General features: G+C 42.9%; 1 protein-coding gene across 6 annotated transcripts in view; it reads right to left on the bottom strand.

Moving 5' to 3' along the window:
* ATXN7L1 (ataxin 7 like 1) overlaps positions 1 to 17,198 on the bottom strand; it is a 199,166-nt gene that overhangs the window by 9,364 nt on the left and 172,604 nt on the right. For all 6 annotated transcript variants that reach the window (XM_074984152.1, XM_074984153.1, XM_074984154.1 and 3 more), the window contains 3 exons: positions 15,529 to 15,721; positions 12,313 to 12,434; positions 7,431 to 8,370 (listed from right to left, as the gene is read on the bottom strand). In XM_074984152.1, the coding sequence (XP_074840253.1) occupies positions 7,431 to 8,370; positions 12,313 to 12,434; positions 15,529 to 15,721 (1,255 nt within the window). The remainder of the gene's footprint in view (positions 1 to 7,430; positions 8,371 to 12,312; positions 12,435 to 15,528; positions 15,722 to 17,198) is intronic.

Genomic DNA, 17,198 nt, shown 5'->3' with positions numbered 1-17,198 from the left:
GGGTATTGGAGGCTCAGAGCAGGTGGCGTAGAGCTGGCCACATGCAATTACACCATTTTAAGTCTCTTTTATACAAAGAGAGTCACCAGGGACTTGATTAGGGCAGCATAAAGCCTCCAGAAACAGTGCAGAGGATCTAATATCAGCAGTGTAACTTTGCAGTGAGATGGATTTACTGGAGTACAGAGTTGCTTTGAGGGCCAGTGCAATGTAATATGTGGACACGTACAGTAGTGCCTCAATTTACGTGAGGGTTGTGTTCCCACCTTCCCTTGCATTGCCCAAATTTCACATAAGTTGGGGGGCGCTTTTCCCCAGTGGAATGCATGTTTGGCAGTCGGGGAAGCAGCAGGAGCACCTGCAGCTCCTTTGAAAGGTAAGTCCTGGGGCGGGAGACGGGGGTCGGGGAGTTGGGGAGAGTTAAGCCTAGCGGTGGGTTGGGGCTGTGGGAGAGGGCTGTGGGAGTTAAGCCTGGGGTGGATTGGAGCTGCGGGGGGGGGTCAGGGGTGGAATTGAGCAGGAACCAAGTAGGGAGAGAGCCGGGCCATGGGGGTTTTGAACTGGGGCTGGGTGGGAGAGGGGTGTGAACCAGAGCTGGAGCCACGAGCAGGGGGGTTGAACCGGGGAGGGAGGTTGAGCTGGAGCCTGTGCTGGGGTGGTGAGCTGGCAGGCGGGGTGTTTGAACTGGGGCCAGGGGGCAGGTTAAGCCAAGAGCTGTGCGTGAAGGGTGGTAAGCTGGAGCCAGAACCGGGTGCGGGGGAGAGGTGGAAGCCAGAGCTGTGTGCAAGTGGTGAGCAGGCTGGGGAGGGGTGGGGTACGAATCGGGGCCATGCAGGGCCAGGAGAAGTGGGATTCCGAGTTGCCCTTAACTTGCGTTGATGCATTTCAAGGGTTCACTGCATTACAATACAGTTTAGTCAAAATATTGTTACAGAATTGTTTGTTGCACATCCCAGGGATTGCCAGGTTGCCAGTATTTTATCTGTTAGGATTTTCTATAGTGCCTCAGCAGTGCAGTGGACAGCCAGCTACAGTCACACAGAACTGAGCAACACTGTGCCTCAGGGGTATTTCCTCTGCGGTGGCAGGGATCATATCTGTTCACCCAAGATTGGTGCCTGTGTGTGGCTCAGGAAGATATTTGGAACTGCTTATTTCAATGTCCAACCTTCTCAATGTTATATCATTCACTGGGGAAGACGCAAAGGTCTCTCTCCAGAGAGGATTGAGACTCACACTGAAGATCAACGACTGTTGCCCTTGCTGCAGAAGGGATTTGCGAGGGTGTGGGTTGGTCAGAACTGGGATGGATTTTTACGAACTTCATGGTGCTTTTGCTTTTCCCTCAGGCCCTGTGTTTTGATATTTGTCCACTGCACACATTTAGCAGGGCTTGGCCTTTGCCCCGTTCCCACCTATTTATGACACTGACCTTTCTTTTCAGGGGTGTTTTGGCTCAATGGCAGTGCTTCTAGCCACATGTTTTCCAAAACAAAGTCTCTCCCTTTCAGGCTGATGTGTGGTAACAGGCCTTCCCAAAAGTGCCTGCCACTTACATTCACTGAGGGCATAAGCTAAGCTTCATGAAGCCCATTCCTCTTTCAGCCGTCTGTTTGCAAGCAGGGGCTGTACATGAGTGCCCTAGTAACGTGACCTAGGGGTTGTTTACAGAGTACTGCAGCTATGTAAATGCTCTTCAAGACACGGATGGCATCATCATGTCAAGTCCATAGCAGGGAGTTATAGGATACGATCAAGAAAATGATGACGAAAATTTATGATAGTCAATTTTCCAACTAAACTAGGGTCTGTTTACATTTTTTAAACTCTACTCCTCCCTCGCTCTCCCCCCCACAACTCAGTTAATAACGCTTTGAACTTATATAGCCCTTTTCATTGGTAAGCATTAGAGGTCTTTACAATGGTGAGTGATCATTACTCTCCCACCTTCACCCCGTTACAGATGAGGAAACACACACAGAAAAGGGTAAGTCAGTGGCACATCTGGGAGTAGAACCCAGGCTTTTGGCTCCCATTCATTTAGTGCTCCTGAGAATGTGATAACACACGAGTGGGAATCCCTGGGTGTATAATCAGAACAGGTTGTAGTAGCCTGAGCCTCCTCACACTGCATTGCTGGTAGACCCTAACTCTGACCTGGAGTGGGAGGGTAATTCAGAGTCACAGCAATGAGATAGTTAATAACAGGGTTCAAATCATGGTGGTGCTTTTTTGATGACTGGGCCAACTTTACATTGGAATTAGAGTGAGGCCAGTTATTGACATATTCCACTCACAAACTGGTCTATTTGACAGGCAACAAAAGGTAAAGCTTTCAGCTACTGCTTCTATGGGCTGGATTTGAGATAGAGGTGTACAGCTCCACAGTCCTATCCCCAGTCACCTGAGCCTTCTGGTGCCCTGCTGCTAAGGGGAGACCCCAACATGCCAACTCTACAGCAGGGAACAGCAGTATGAGTCCCACTAAGGTTAACCTGTGGAAGAACATATCCCAGCAACATTCAATGCTTCCAACTGGCTTTGAACATTTCAAACAAAAACCATCATCCCCAGCTCTTCGCACAGTCACACATGATGCTAATAAAATTGTTGAGTTGCGCCATTTAGGTAGTTACAAGTTTAGATTTGTCTGTAACATAAATATGGGCAGTAAGTAATGTGCACTGTCTTTAGGAGGTCCACAAACTTCATCACACCTCCATCATAAACACCTGCACAGCACTTAGTTCCCAGGGCAGTGTTTCCAAATGGAACTTCTGTAAGTATTGTATGATGCTTAAATACCCATGTTCCTAAAAGGTGTTTTCCATATATTTACTCTTTTACTCTAGGGAAGTTTATCAGCAAATATCAGTCTTATATTTACAAATGTTCAGATAAGACATGCCCTATGCCTCATGCATAGTGCTTCACAATAATAATTTACTTCAACAGTGCTTCACATATTCAAAGCACTGTACAAATATCAGCGAATTCTTACAACACTCTAGGGAGGTAGTTAAGCATTATCTCCATTTGACATCTTAGGTTCAGTGCTTTTAAACCTTTCTAGACTTTTAGACCTTTCAGAAGTCTGGTTTGTCTTGTGTACCCCAAGTTTCATCTCACTTAAAAGCTAGTTGCTGATAAAATCTTACAGAAAAATAGAAAAGAGCCCCAGAACTGAACTGCATACTTAGTCATTTTACCTGTATGAAATTTTAGTTTGTAAAGACTTTGCTAGTGCTTTTCATGTAGCCTGTTGTAAAAGTAGACAAACAGTTGGACGAGTAGATATCCCTCCAGAAGATCTCCATCTACACCCAGGGGTAGCCCTGCTTGAGAACCACTGTGTTAGGCAATTGCAGCACAAGTGAAAGTGCAAGCCATGCACCAATTGAGAGAGAGCTGGGATCAGAACTCAGGATTTCCCAAGTCCAACCCTCTCCCCCTCATTTCCAAACCACACTACTTACTGACTCTCAGGCAGAAGTCCCTGCTACCAAGATCTTACATGCGCCAGTATTCCATAATGTCACCATCTACAGTCTGACTTTCCTCCCTTTTCAGATATAAATATTTCTTGTATCCAAGGCATCTTAGTCATTTTTGGGGCACATATTTCAAAAGTTCTGGCATGGAGATGGATAATTAAGGCTGATTTAGAGGATGACTGTCTGTGGATGAAGTTAAACTCAGGCCACATGGACAGAAACAACTAACTAAGCCATGCAATCAACCACTACTGGAAAAAAAAACCAACAAAAAATGCCAAACATTATGCTTCTGAAAGAGACAAAATAAATGCCCTCTACATATGCTATGTAATTTTTGTATCTCTACTGGTACCAGCAGAGAGAAAATAACTGATGGTGCCTTCCCTTAGCACTCTTTACCCTGTCCCCTCCACCAGTCTGAAAGCTCCATTCCTCATCTTTTCCCATTCCCACTTCTGTGCTGCTCCTATGTACAGAATGTCCTTCCCAGACTTATTTCCCACCTCGGCCTCTCTTCATTCAAGTTGCCTCCACTTCTGCTGTGTCCATATGGACTGAGAGTTTTTGTTTAACACACACAAAGCGATCCCCATCTCAGGGTTCTGCAATGTGCCCTGACTTCTACCTCTCTCTCTAATTCCTAAAGTAGAGGCTTTCAATCTTTTCTTTTTTGCAGACCCCAAAACAATCTCAAACAGAGGTGCAGATTCCTTTGGAAACCACAGACATCATCTGTAGATACCTAGGGGTCAGAAGACCACAGCCTGAAAACTGCTGTCCTACAGTGAAACCTCTCCTGGTAGGGAGTAGCTCTGTATGCATTGCGTAGAGCTGGGCATGTTACCAGCACAAAATAATAAATCATAATAAATATTTTACCACCCTTTTATGGTGCCATTTTCTCCAAGGATCTCAAAGCTCCACCTCTAATGGCAATTCCCCATCTAGAGCTAGACGGGGGCCTTGTAATAACTTTGTTTTGTTTCTATTTAGATATTTAAAAAACTGCACCAAACTCAGTGCTCTGAGCATGTACGCATTAAAACAATAACCAACTGCTCAGTACAGGTGCTTTGGAAATTGCCTCACACACCTCTGCTTTGGCTGCAGGAACATTCAATGACAATGAAATGGCCTTCCTGGAAGCTCTGTTGCTTTGGGGCCCTCTGGTGGAACCTGTGCTACATATAGGCTGTGGCACCCAGGAGCGTTCAAGGTGGAAACTGTGCTGGTAAACAGCCAGGAACGGTGCACAGAACTGTGGTTAAGATGAATTTATTCTTACTGTGACTTAAGTTTTCCTACTTCGGATTAGGCAAGAGAATCAGGGGGGTCCACAAGTGGCCAAACTGTTGCTTCAATACAAACAAAAGAAGAGAAAAGCTTCTGACCCTTCACCCCCCGACCCCCCAAAAAAGAGAAATACAGGTTGGACCTCTCTAGTCTGGCACCCTTGGGACCTGACTGGTGTCAAACGAGAGAATTTGCCCAATCACAGGAGGTCAGTATTGTCTAGCAGCATTATTAACACTTCCACTGCTCACTGAGCTCTTAGATGACATTTATGAGTATATTACAGCTAAATAACAGCACAGAACACTGCTAGCCAAGACTGGTGGCAGTAAACTTTATGGGGCCTTGGCAAACGTGGCCACATCCATAAGTGGTTGCCCAGCTAACTACAATCATGCTAAATTATGGATGTCGCCAGATGAGAAAGTGCCAGACTAGAGAAGTACAACTTGTACAGTCAGGTCTCAGAGTACGCAAGGGTTCCGTTCCACGCACCCTCGCGTAACCTGGATTTCGCGTAAGTGGGGGTCCGGCTTTTTCCCCCAGCGTAACACATGTTCTGCATCCAGGGAAGCAGCAGAAAGATAAGTCCTGGCGTGGGGGGGCAGATGGGGAAGGTTAAGCCTGGCGGTGGGTTGGGGCCATGGGAGGTGGGTGCGGGGAATAAGGCTGGGGTGGGCTAGGGCTGCAGGGGAGAGGGGGTGGTGTTAAGCTGGAGCTGCATGTGGGGTGGTGAGTCAGAGCCCCTCTCGGGCAGTGAGCCAGGGCGCACGTAGTGAAATGGTGGGGGGGGTGAACTGGGGGTGGAGGGGTTTGAACTGGAGCTGCGCATGGGAGTTTAAACCGGGGCGGGAGGATGGAAACGGGGCCATGTGTGAGAGGTTTGAATTGAAGTCACGCATGGTGGGTTTAAACTGGGGCGGGGAGTGGAGGGCGAACAGGAGCCATGTGCAAGGGTTGATGAGCCAGAGTCAGGAGGTGCGGGTAGCAGGTTAGTCAGAGCTGTGGGCGGGCGGTGAGCTGGGCCATGGCAGGGGGTTAAGCCAGAGGTGGGCGTGGGTGGTGAGCTGGTGGAGGGGGGTCGAACTGGGGGTGGAGGTGTTGAATTGGGGGTGTTGAACCAGAGTCGCGCACAGGGGATTTAAACATGGGCAGGAGTATGGAAACGGGCCACATGTGAGGGGTTTGAAGTGGAGCCGCACATGGTAGGTTTAAACCAGGGCCGGGGGGAGGGTGAACTGGAGCCACCCACAAAGGGTGGTGAACCAGAGGTGTGGGTGGCAGGTGAGCCAAAGCCGCACATGGGCAGTGAGCCGGCAAGAGGTGTTGAATGTGGACCAAGGAAGTTGAGTCAGAGTCTCGCCTCAGGGGTGGGGAGCTAGAGCCAGAGGCAGGGGTGGGGGGTGAGCAGGAGCTATGTGTGGGTGGTGAGTGGAGCTGGCGGGGGGAGCTGAGCTGGTGGTGGGGGGCTTAGTCCGGGCCATGCAGAGCCAGTGGGGTTGAGCCAGGGCTGGGGGATCAAGTTAAGCACAATTGGAAAATCGCGCTACAGGGTTTACGATAGGAAACGGGGTCAGTCGTGTGAGAGCAGGGTCATGTACTCTGAGTTCGCATACTCTGCAACCTTACTGTACTATAATTTTAAAGACGGTGATGATGCTGCCATTTTACAGCTGAGGCAATGTGATGTGTGTGTAACGCATACAATTTAACCATTATAAAATGATTAATAAAAACAAATTTGAAGGGTTTTTACAAGAAATCCACATGTAAAGCAAACTTCCATTTTCCTGGTTCCAACTGTAAATTAAGTCTGTTCTATTCACTTCACTGAGTCCACCAATCCAAAAGCTACTGTACTCCAGAGTAAGGACTGTTGTCTAATAAAGGGGATCCTAACTCACAGAACTGATGTCATTCCGACTCTCTGAACAATTCATTTTGGAGCCAAACCCCTAAAAGAGTGGAAGAACAATTGTTCAAAAAGGAAAATGAGTTTGGTTTAGGTCTGGAATGAGAAAGACGCTGAGAGCACAAAACAGCCACTAAGTCCATGGCAGTGACCGGAACACTCTGCTTCTCAGGAGCAGGACTTTATTTCACATGCAACCCCTCCCCCACACCGCCACACAGGGCTCCCAATGAAAAAAACCCCCAAAACAACAAACACTCCAAAACCAAAACATCTACACATAAAGAAACCAAACAAACTAAAGAAACATAAAGAAACCTGTGTGGTGATGGGCCAAACTGAGCTAGACTGACATACGTAAACTACTGAATTTGCATACACCATACCAAGCCATGAACAAAGACCAGAAATTAAAGTCTTTCCCCATCCTTCCCCCCAGATTTGATTTCTGCAACGTAAATGGCTAGTTAGATAGTTGCATTAAAACAGTTATTACCTGTGAAACAAAAACACTTGAATAAAATATCACAAAGGTGCTTTGTGCACACAAACCTCCCTGCCATACCAGCTTCAAAACAAATTCAAGAACTTTTTTGCAGCACCTGACCAGTAACTCTGAAGATGAAAAACGGAGTTTGAGTTAACCGTGAAACTGGTTCCTGCACAATTCAATATGTGGCAAATGAGGCAAACAGACTTTCAGCGAAATAACTGGAAGAATCTCTTACCTGTCGAGGGAGTGAGCTGTTTGGAGGATCTGGCACCGTAGATAATAGGTTGGCAGTGCTCTTTTTGTGAACACTATTCATACCAGGCATTTTAGTAATTTTACTATAGGCTTTGCTACCAGTACTAGAGTTTTTACGTTTTTTCCCTTCTGATTTGTCAAAAGAAAGGGGTAGAGAAGACACTGCATTATGTGCTGCCAGGGAATGGTCCCCTGAATGGTGCACAAAGGAGGATACGGACAAATTAGAGGAGTCAATACTGCTTACTACCATGCTCATGTGTTTCACTGAGTCCGCTGAGCTACTTGCTAATGAAGTCCGTCCTGAGGGCTCCGATTTGGCACTGAGTGGGCTTGTTCCATTGTTTGTATTGTGTACAGACATACTGTTATACGAAGGTGTGGCCTGATAGGAGTTCAAAGTTGAACTAGAGTTCAGGACACAGTTCTTTTTGTGGGACCCTGAAAATGAAGATGAGGAGGACGTCTGCAAAGTTAATGAAGAGGAAGAAGACTGTGACTTTTTCTTTTTGTTACTCGAAGACTCCTCGCTACGAGATGACAGGTCTTTGACTTTTGACGATTTGCTGGCTTTTGTTTTGGATGGTTTGTGGGATGGGGAAGGGATGACTGCTGGCACTGGTGACACAGCTGATGGTGCCTTAAAAGTTGAGTCCATGATACTGAGACTTGCAGCCATGTGAGGAAAAGTTGTGGTGTGTGACACAATGGAATTTGTATCCGACGCTGTCACAAAGGCGGTGTTAGATAACATGGCTGATGTCATTATGTAAGAAGAAGTGATTCTTGAGCTGATGGGTGTTGAAGGAATATACACTGTATTGGGGTTGCTGAAAGGCTGTAAAACCGATGCTGGAAAAGGGGTGGTGATATGTGCTGCTGGAGAAGGCATAGGGCTGTCTGCCGCAGGAGGAATTTTCCTAAATACGAAAGAGAGAAAACTTTGAGGTTCAGGGTTTTTTCAATTTTTCATTCAATCTGATAGATTCAATTTGAGCAGTGCAGATAGGAAGAGTTTTCCTAGATGTACCAAACTATAAGAAAGCAAACATTCAAATTCGGAATACTACCCCTAGTGGCCACATAAATGATAACGCCAATACCACAGATTCTGTTGTGCATTTTGTGTCAGTTTAAAATGTCTTTCTTTTTTTAAACCCACTGTTTTAATGTCAGGAGCTTTGAGACACAACCTAAACTAAACATGCACACACACTTTATTAACTATACGAATTTGATAAGCATGGTTCTTAAATTATATTTTCCCAAAGCACAGTTCTAAATCATTCTTTTTAGGTGATGAATCTGAGCAACTGTCCAAGATTGAGGTGTCATTACAGGTGGTTTTGAAATAAACTGATCAACTTAACAGTAACAAATCAATGAGACCTGATTGCATTCACCCAAGAGTTATAAAGGAACTCAAATGTGAAATTGTGAAACTATAAGCTATGGTTTGTAAACTATTCTTTAAATCAGCTGCTCTACCTATTGACTGAAAGACTGCTAATGTAATACCAATATTTAAAAAAGACTCTAGAAGTAATCCTGGCAATTGCAGAACAGTAGTTCTAATGCCAATACTGAACAAATTAGTTGAAACTACAGTAAAGAATAAAATTGTCAGACTCACAGATGAACATAATTTTGGGGGCAAACTCAACCTGGCTTCTGTAAACGGAAATCATGCTTTACTAGTTTACTAGGGTTTTTTTTGGCAGGGTGGTAGGATGGGAGGGGGGTCAATAAGCATGTGAACAAGGGAATCCAGCAACCATAGTGTATTTAGAGTTCCAGAAAGCCTTTACAAGGTCCCTCATCAAAGGCTCTTAAGCAAAGTAATTTTTCATGGGATAAGAGGGAAGGTCCTCTCATGGTCTGATAACTGATTAGAAGACAGGAAACAAAGGATGGGAATAAATGGTCAGTTTTCAGAATGGAGAGAGGTAACTAGTGGTGTCCCCCAATGGCCCATATTGGGACAAGTCCTATTCAATCTATTTATAAATGATCTGGAGAAAGGGGTAAACACTGAGATGGCAAAATTTGCAAATGATACGAAACTGCTCAAGATAATTAAGAACAAAGCAGACTGTGAACAGCTTCAAAAGGTAATCACAAAACTAAGGGACTGGGCAACAAAATGGCAAATGAAATTTAATACTGATAAATGTAAAGTAATATACACCAGAAAAATAATCCCAACTATACATACAAAATGATGGGGACTAGTTTAGCTACAACCACTCAGAGAGAGCTCGGAGTAATTATGGACAGTTCTCTGAAAACATCCACTCAATGTATTGCAGCAGTCAAAAAAGCCAACGTTAGGAATCATTAAAATTGCATCTAAATAAATCTATAGCATGCCCACATCTTGAATACTGTGTACAGATGTAGTTGCTTCATCTCAAAAAAGATATATGGTCTTTGAAAAAGGTTCAGAAAAGGGAAACAAAAGGGACTCGGGTTTGAAACGGGTGCCATGCGAAGAGAGATTAAAACGACTGGGACTTTTCAGCTTAGAAAAGAGCAGACTAAAGGGGAGTATGATAGATGTCTCTAAAATCATGACTGGCATGGAAAAAGTGAATAATTTCATTACAAATTTAGTTTCACAGTTACTTTCTTACCTTACAAAATACCCAGAGAAAAGCTGAATCATGACAACTTCTGAACATAATGTTTAAAATATTAAACTTGCTTTTCTTTCCAATAAATAAAGCTGGATTAGTGGGACGGTTCAATGTTAACCTGAATTTACAGGCCAGATCAAAGAGGGCACATAGCCAGTTTCTGAGTGGTGAAGCACAGCACCAGTACAGTTAGAAATGAAAAGGACCTACTAGGTCACACAATCCATCATTCCATCAGTACAGGACTGTCGCTACAGCCCATTTTAGGGCTAGGATTAGTCAAACAGCTATTTGATGAATTTCACTGATTTTTGTTGAATAACTCATCAATTTTTGTGTTATTTAATCAGCTCTAGTTAGTGGAATACTATTTGGAGGATACATTATTTAATAATTAGCAGTGAAAGTAGCTGTATATATCGCATTTTTTCTATTCAGCCAACTCTATTATGTTCTATTGCTTTATCTAGCCTCACCTTGAATGTCCCAAGAAATTGGGATTCTGTCACTGCTCCTCAGAAACTATTACATGGCCTTTTCCTACCATTCAGCCTAAAGTTTAGCTTTCTTAAATTCATTCAATTTCTCCTCAGAAATACACTCCACTGTATCAGCCTCTCTGATGTAACTTTTTAGGGTCGGTGTGTTTACACCCTTCAGGGATTAACAGACTCAAGGTTTAAATTATCCACCGGGAGAAGTAAAGAAACAAATCAACAGGGCTAGATGAATACACAGAAATCAACTCCTCCAAAATAGGCCCAAAAAGGCCAACAACAGAACACCACTCACTATTACCTACAGCCCCCAACTCAAACCACTGCAACGCATCATTAACGACCTACACCCTATCCTAAATCATGATGCCACACTCCAGAAGGCCCTAGGTGACAGGCCCGTTCTTTCTTACAGACCACCTCCTAACCTTATGATGATTCTCACCAGCAACCACAGACTATACCACAATACTACTAATCCCGGAACTTTTCCTTGCAACAAGCCCCTTGCCAACTTTGTCCACATATCTATTCTGCAGATACTATCACTGGACCTAACCAAGTTAATTACAGAATCAGGGGCACATTCTGCTGTTCCTCAGCTAATGTCATATATACCATCATGCACAAGCAATGCCCACACACTATATATATCGGGCAAACTGCAAACACTCTTTGCCAAAGAATAAATGGACATAGAGCAGACATCAAAAATCTCCATATACACAAACCTGACAGCCAGCACTTTAATGGAGTGGACCATTCTGTTAAAGACCTAAGAGTTTGTGTTCTGCAGAAAAGAGACTTTAACAGCCGTCTACAGCGAGAATGTTCAGAACTAACATTCATATTCAAATTCGACACATTAACACGTGCTTTGAACAGGGACAGCAATTACCTGACCCATTATAAGGACTCTTCCATGTACTCTGATGTTTGACCTAACACTTAATTTCCCCACCACACACCCCTCTCTTTCTGCTTTTCTATCTGATTTGCCAACCTTGATAAGTTTTGGACCTCTGTGCTTTATATATTGAGTCTGTTCTAGTAAGGCTACACATCTGAAGAAGTGGGTCTGTCCCATGAATACTCATCACCTAATAAATTATTTTGTTAGTCTTTCAAGTGCTACATGACTGCTTTTTCATTTTTACTGGGAGATGAGAAACACTTGCTATCTCCTCACCTGAGCTATGCAAGAAACTAATACCTGGGGCAACAAGCCCATTGTTTGCAAACTCTGTCTCCCAGCACAACAGCCTAATTTCTTCCAGGCTACAAGGTAAGTCAGCCAAGCCAAGCTTTCGTACTTCAATAGCAGTAAATTGCACATCTGCATGAAGCAGCCTGAAATATTTGGGGAAATGCGTGGTACAGCAAGACACATCAGCAGTAAGAAGGCTAATGGAACTACGCTACCCTAGCAGTAGAAAGGGACAAGGAACCTACATCTGGCACTCTTTTTTTAAGATCAGCAGTAGCCACCAAATAGAAATCTGCTTCTGAATGAGACTAAAAATTATTTTGTTCTGCTGTAAGCTCCTAAAGGCTAGTTGTATTTCTTGAGCACAAAGAATAAAATTGTATTCCCATAACCAATACTACCGAATATGAGAGGTTACTTTTATAAAAGCCTATCAGGAAAGTTGTTAATTTAGAACACTGTAAGCATTAACTATTATAAAAGAATAAAAAAAACCCCATATGGTGCAAATTTCTCACTTACTTCCACATCTGTGAATTCAAGTGTTTTTCTACCATGGAGTTTAGTGCGAATCGAAAATGGTCCCATCGTCTGTCAAATATATAGTACCCTCGTCCCATTAAGCGACTACCAAATGAACAAAACTGAAAGAAAAAAGATATTTTAATTTTGCTAACAGATTAATAAATTAGTACAAAATGTATAGAATACCACCTTTATGTTTTTATACACCACCCACACGCACACATTTACCTGCACACTACAAATATATCAACTATGAACATAGGAAAATATCTCCAGTTACATTCCTGCATGATGTATGTTTAGCATTTCAGTTTGTTGTTGGGGACACAACTTACCTGGGTATGTTAAGGGCTAGATACTAATACCAGAACTGTACTCTCTCTTTCACACAACATGTAAATCCTGAGCTGCAGTGTTAGCAAAAGTAATCCCTGATAACACAATTCAATCAGCTATAACATTCCATGCATGTTAAATCCCATAATTCATTGGGAGGGAGTGGAAGATATGCTGGAGGGCATGGATAGGGATGAGACTGACCTAGACAAATTGGAGGACTGGACCAAAAGAAATCTGACGAGGTTCAACAAGGACAATTGCAGAGTCCTGAACTTAGGACAGAAAAATCCCATGCACTGCTACAGGTTATCTCCTAGCTAGGGACTGACTGGCTAAGCAGCAGTTCTGCAGGAAAGAACTTGGGGATAGCAGTGGATGGAGGCTGGATATGAGTCAACAATGTGCCCTTGCTGCCAAGTAGGCTAAAAGTATACTTGGCTGCATAAATAGGAACACTGCCAGCAGACTGGGGGAAGTGATTATTCCCTTCTGGTTGAAGCTGATGAAAAAGGATGTGGCCAAACTGGAAAGAGGCCTGGGGGGACACGACTTATGAGAAGAGCCTGAGGAAATTGGGTTTATTTAGCCTTCATAAGAGAAGAATGAGGAGGCATTTGGTAACTGCTTTCAGCTACCTCAAGGATGGGAGCTGCTAATCTCAGTGGTGGCAGATGATTGAATAAGAAGTTGCAATAGGGAAATATTTCACTTGGAGAGTGGTGAAGCACTGGTATGGGTTGCCCAGGCAGGTGGTGAACCTCCATCCTTAGAGGTTTTTAAGGCTTGCCTTAAAGCCCTGTCTAGATAATTTATTTGGAGTTGTTCCTACTTTGAATAGGGGATTGGACTGGATGACCTCCTGAAGTCTCCTCCAATCGTAACTGTCTGTGAGTCTATGATTACGCAAGAATAAAAATCTTCCTAAAGACAAGGCAGATCTGTAGCACTGTCCTCAATAAACCACTTCATGAAGGAACTGAATATTTGACATGTCAGGAAGAGAAGAAAAAGTGCTGCCATCAGTATGTCCTGCACGATACCCCTTTCTCTCAGCTTGCCTGACTTGCGGACACCACCTCCCTCTGGAAATTCTACAGGAGACACCTGACAGGATGTATTTGCTCTAGATTTGGGGACAAGTTTAAAAAAAAAAAAAGTCACAGAAAGGGTATCACTGAAAACTTACCATGCTTTTAGTCTGTCTACTTATTGCTATTTTGGGGGTATCTATGTGCCCAGTCCACAAGAACAGGTAAAATCTCTCTTTCCTTCAATGGAAATTATGTACATTAAAGTCTGAGGCTTACACCCAGGGTCTGCAACCTGCAGCTCCAGAGCCACATGCAATTCTTTAAGGACTTCTTTGTGGCTCCCAACACTATAACTGTACAGTTTTTACAAAACAAAAAAGAACACAAACAACCTTCCTGATTATTTTTCATAAATTGTGAATGTTTAAAAGCCCAACAATGAACAACTCATATCTAAAAAGCAAATCATATCTGATAATTCCCTCTAATATGTGCAGTGTATTGTGGGCTATGATACCGTATCTATACCTTGATTTTGAAAAGGAAAAGGAAGCTTGCGGCATACCTGCTGAGAAGGGCAACATGCATTTTAAGAAGGAAAATGGAAATTAAATGTGAAGTAAAATTGGCATAATTAAAGTAGGTAAGATTGAAAGTCCAGAAGATAGTGGTGCACGCCCACACACACACACACACACACACGTAAAGTGCGAGGAAACAGAATATGTAAAAAGTGCATGAACATCCTAAAGTAAACATGCGTTGCATTATAGATCATTATGTGCGCTGTTCTGAGAACAGGGATCACAAAATGTATGGTTTGACCATTTCATATTTACATGCAATTGTGGCTCTTGAATTACTGAGTTTTTTACTGAATTTGAAAAATTGTCTCTTCTTACTATTTTGGTTGCCGACCCCTGGCCTTGATTATGCTGCAGTCACTATACTGTTTCAGTGCATTATTATGGTGTGATACATAAGCGCATTCTCTAATTGCACAAACTGTATAGAAAATAAATTGATGAAAACTTCCATCTTGATTTTTACAAGAGCTGTCTGCTCAGGAGTTTAAGAATTCTCTGATTACTGCTTTCACTGTACAGATACACTCTTCAGTGCTGGTGCCAAATGGCTGCACTTGTGAGTAACAATAAAATTTAGAGCCACTAGAGGAAAAAGACAACAGGTGCAGCCAGATTTGCATACACTTAAGGCAGACGGCTACCAGAGCAGATGGGTTAAGCTGCACTCAGGAGAGGACACTCCATTTTCAGAATGAATAATAAGGCAATGAGTTCAATCTACAAGTACACTCATTAAAATAGCACTTCTGAAGTGTTACTGCTCCAATGGAGACTACACATACTCTAAGAATATACGGCAATTTAATTACTTGGTAGCTTTTTTGTTGCTATGAGATTTTCAATGAGATTTACATGCTCTTATTTAACCTAAGAGGTTAGCTCTTCCTAAAATAATAAAGGTTAACTGTTCTCTCATGCCAGTTTCACACAAGCATAACAGCTCATTACAAGAGAATTACTTTTGGTTTATACTGATGTTGGTGAAAGGGAATTCTCAACCTAAAACTTTTCTTTTTCCCCTGCAACTGACCTTTTATTTTGCCCAAAATTTTGCAAATATTAATGTCACATGCACCATCTTGTCTCTCCCTTCCTTCTTTACCCATCACTGTCTTCCATCCTGATCAGATATATTTGTGTTACTTAGACCAAATGTTTTAGAACACAGGCTCCTTATTTCTTACACACCTGTAGAATGCCACACACACCACTGCGTAAACAGTAGGAGCAGCAGTGCTTTAAGAAGACAAACCTACCCCAAGAGGTCTTGGATGGTGTCCAGAAAAATGACAGTCTAATTTCTCCGATTCTTCAGCCCCCTCCACTTCTCCTTCATCACTGGACAATCTACCGGTTAAATCTCCTCCCATGGAAGGCAGTGGTGGCTCTAGCACATAGCCACTGTGGTTTGAAGAACTGTTGCTGGTTACACTATTTGCAGATGGTGGTCTAAGAGGAGAAAAAAGATTTACAGTCTCAATGTTTGGAAGAAGCTCCATAATCAGCTTGCCAAAAACCAAACTGTAGGGCACAACATCCCTTCAAGCTCCAAAGTAAATGGCACAAGAAAAAACAGCGTAAGCAGCATACAAATGACGTGGTGTAATTAAGCAGATTTTTTTTTAATTAAATCACTTTTACAATTCAGCCTTTCACCATGCAATTTAAGTTGGATGGGGCTCAAAAAAGGACCAGTTTAAGAGCTATGAAAGGCAAAGAAATTTTAGTTGAATAAAACCACAAACAGTAAATGGCAGAGAAACCAAAAGGCTGTCACAGGGAACGATTACTCTGCTACTTGCCAAAAAACCAAAAGTCCAGTTTTGCAATTTTGTTTACTATGAAATTCCTACCAGAAGGTCAATTAGCTTAGTAAATGGTATAATATGCCTGACTTTGTTTATTTCTAGGTAGTTAAGTAAAACTAGATAGCTGTACACAGTAGGATTTTCCCAGTAGGCATCTTTAGCTGACCTTTCTCTAAAACTTTATGAAAATCAAATCAGTACTGTCCAGAACAAATCAGGCTTTATGCTAGCTTCTCCTCCCACAACAACCTCTCCACCTGTGCCTGGTAGTGCCTTCTTTGGCAACAAATATACATGCTTCAAAAACAGCTTAAAAATAATTGTTGGCGGAAGTCACAGAGGTAGAGCAGGTACAGGTAATGTTGACCTAAGGTACACAAATCCAGCTATCTGAATTCCATAGCTAGAGGTGATGTACCTTAGGTCAAGTTGCTCTGAGGTCTCCAGTGTAGGGATCTGATGGAGAAAACTCTCATACTGACTCCCCTTACACTTCTTGTTCTGGTGGCATATTGAAGTCAACAAGACAGCAAATGGCAGTCAATTTAATGGGTCTTCACTGGACCTGCTAAATCAACTCCGGGGGATTGACTGCCACAGCACTGATTTTGTGGTAGGTATAGATATGCCCATAGTGAACACTTGTACCTTATGTGGACAAGTGTGCATGTATGCTAGTTTGAAGGCAGAGGGAAACAAATGGTGGTAACTAGCAGCCTGATTTTGTCACTTCTTCTCTAGTCAAATGAATTTACTGGTAAATTTTTTCTCTCTCAGTTTTGTATTCTCTGATTTGGAGAAGTCCCATTTGCACCAACCCAGAGACCAAATGTAGATTTAGAGAAGCAACCATCTTAGCATATTTGTTGAGTGCTTACAATAAAAACAGTACTGGACACATTTTTCTCTAAAATTACTTTGGAGTTGATGAAAATTATGAGGTAACAGGAAGCAGTCCACCCCCCATGTCACTAGTTGCAGCCAATTTGCCTCTGTTTTATAGAAATTCACGGAGTTGCTTATATCTCTAACTACACTGAATGACAACAAGAAGTCCTGTAGCACCTTACAGACTAACAGATATTTTGGAGCATAAGCTTTCGTAGGGAAACACCTGC

Source organism: Carettochelys insculpta, chromosome 1, assembly GCF_033958435.1.
Source record: "Carettochelys insculpta isolate YL-2023 chromosome 1, ASM3395843v1, whole genome shotgun sequence".
In the NCBI taxonomy this organism is placed as follows: Eukaryota; Metazoa; Chordata; order Testudines; family Carettochelyidae; genus Carettochelys; species Carettochelys insculpta.
Note: the sequence above shows the minus strand (reverse complement) of the source record. Positions and strands in the feature narration are given on the sequence as shown.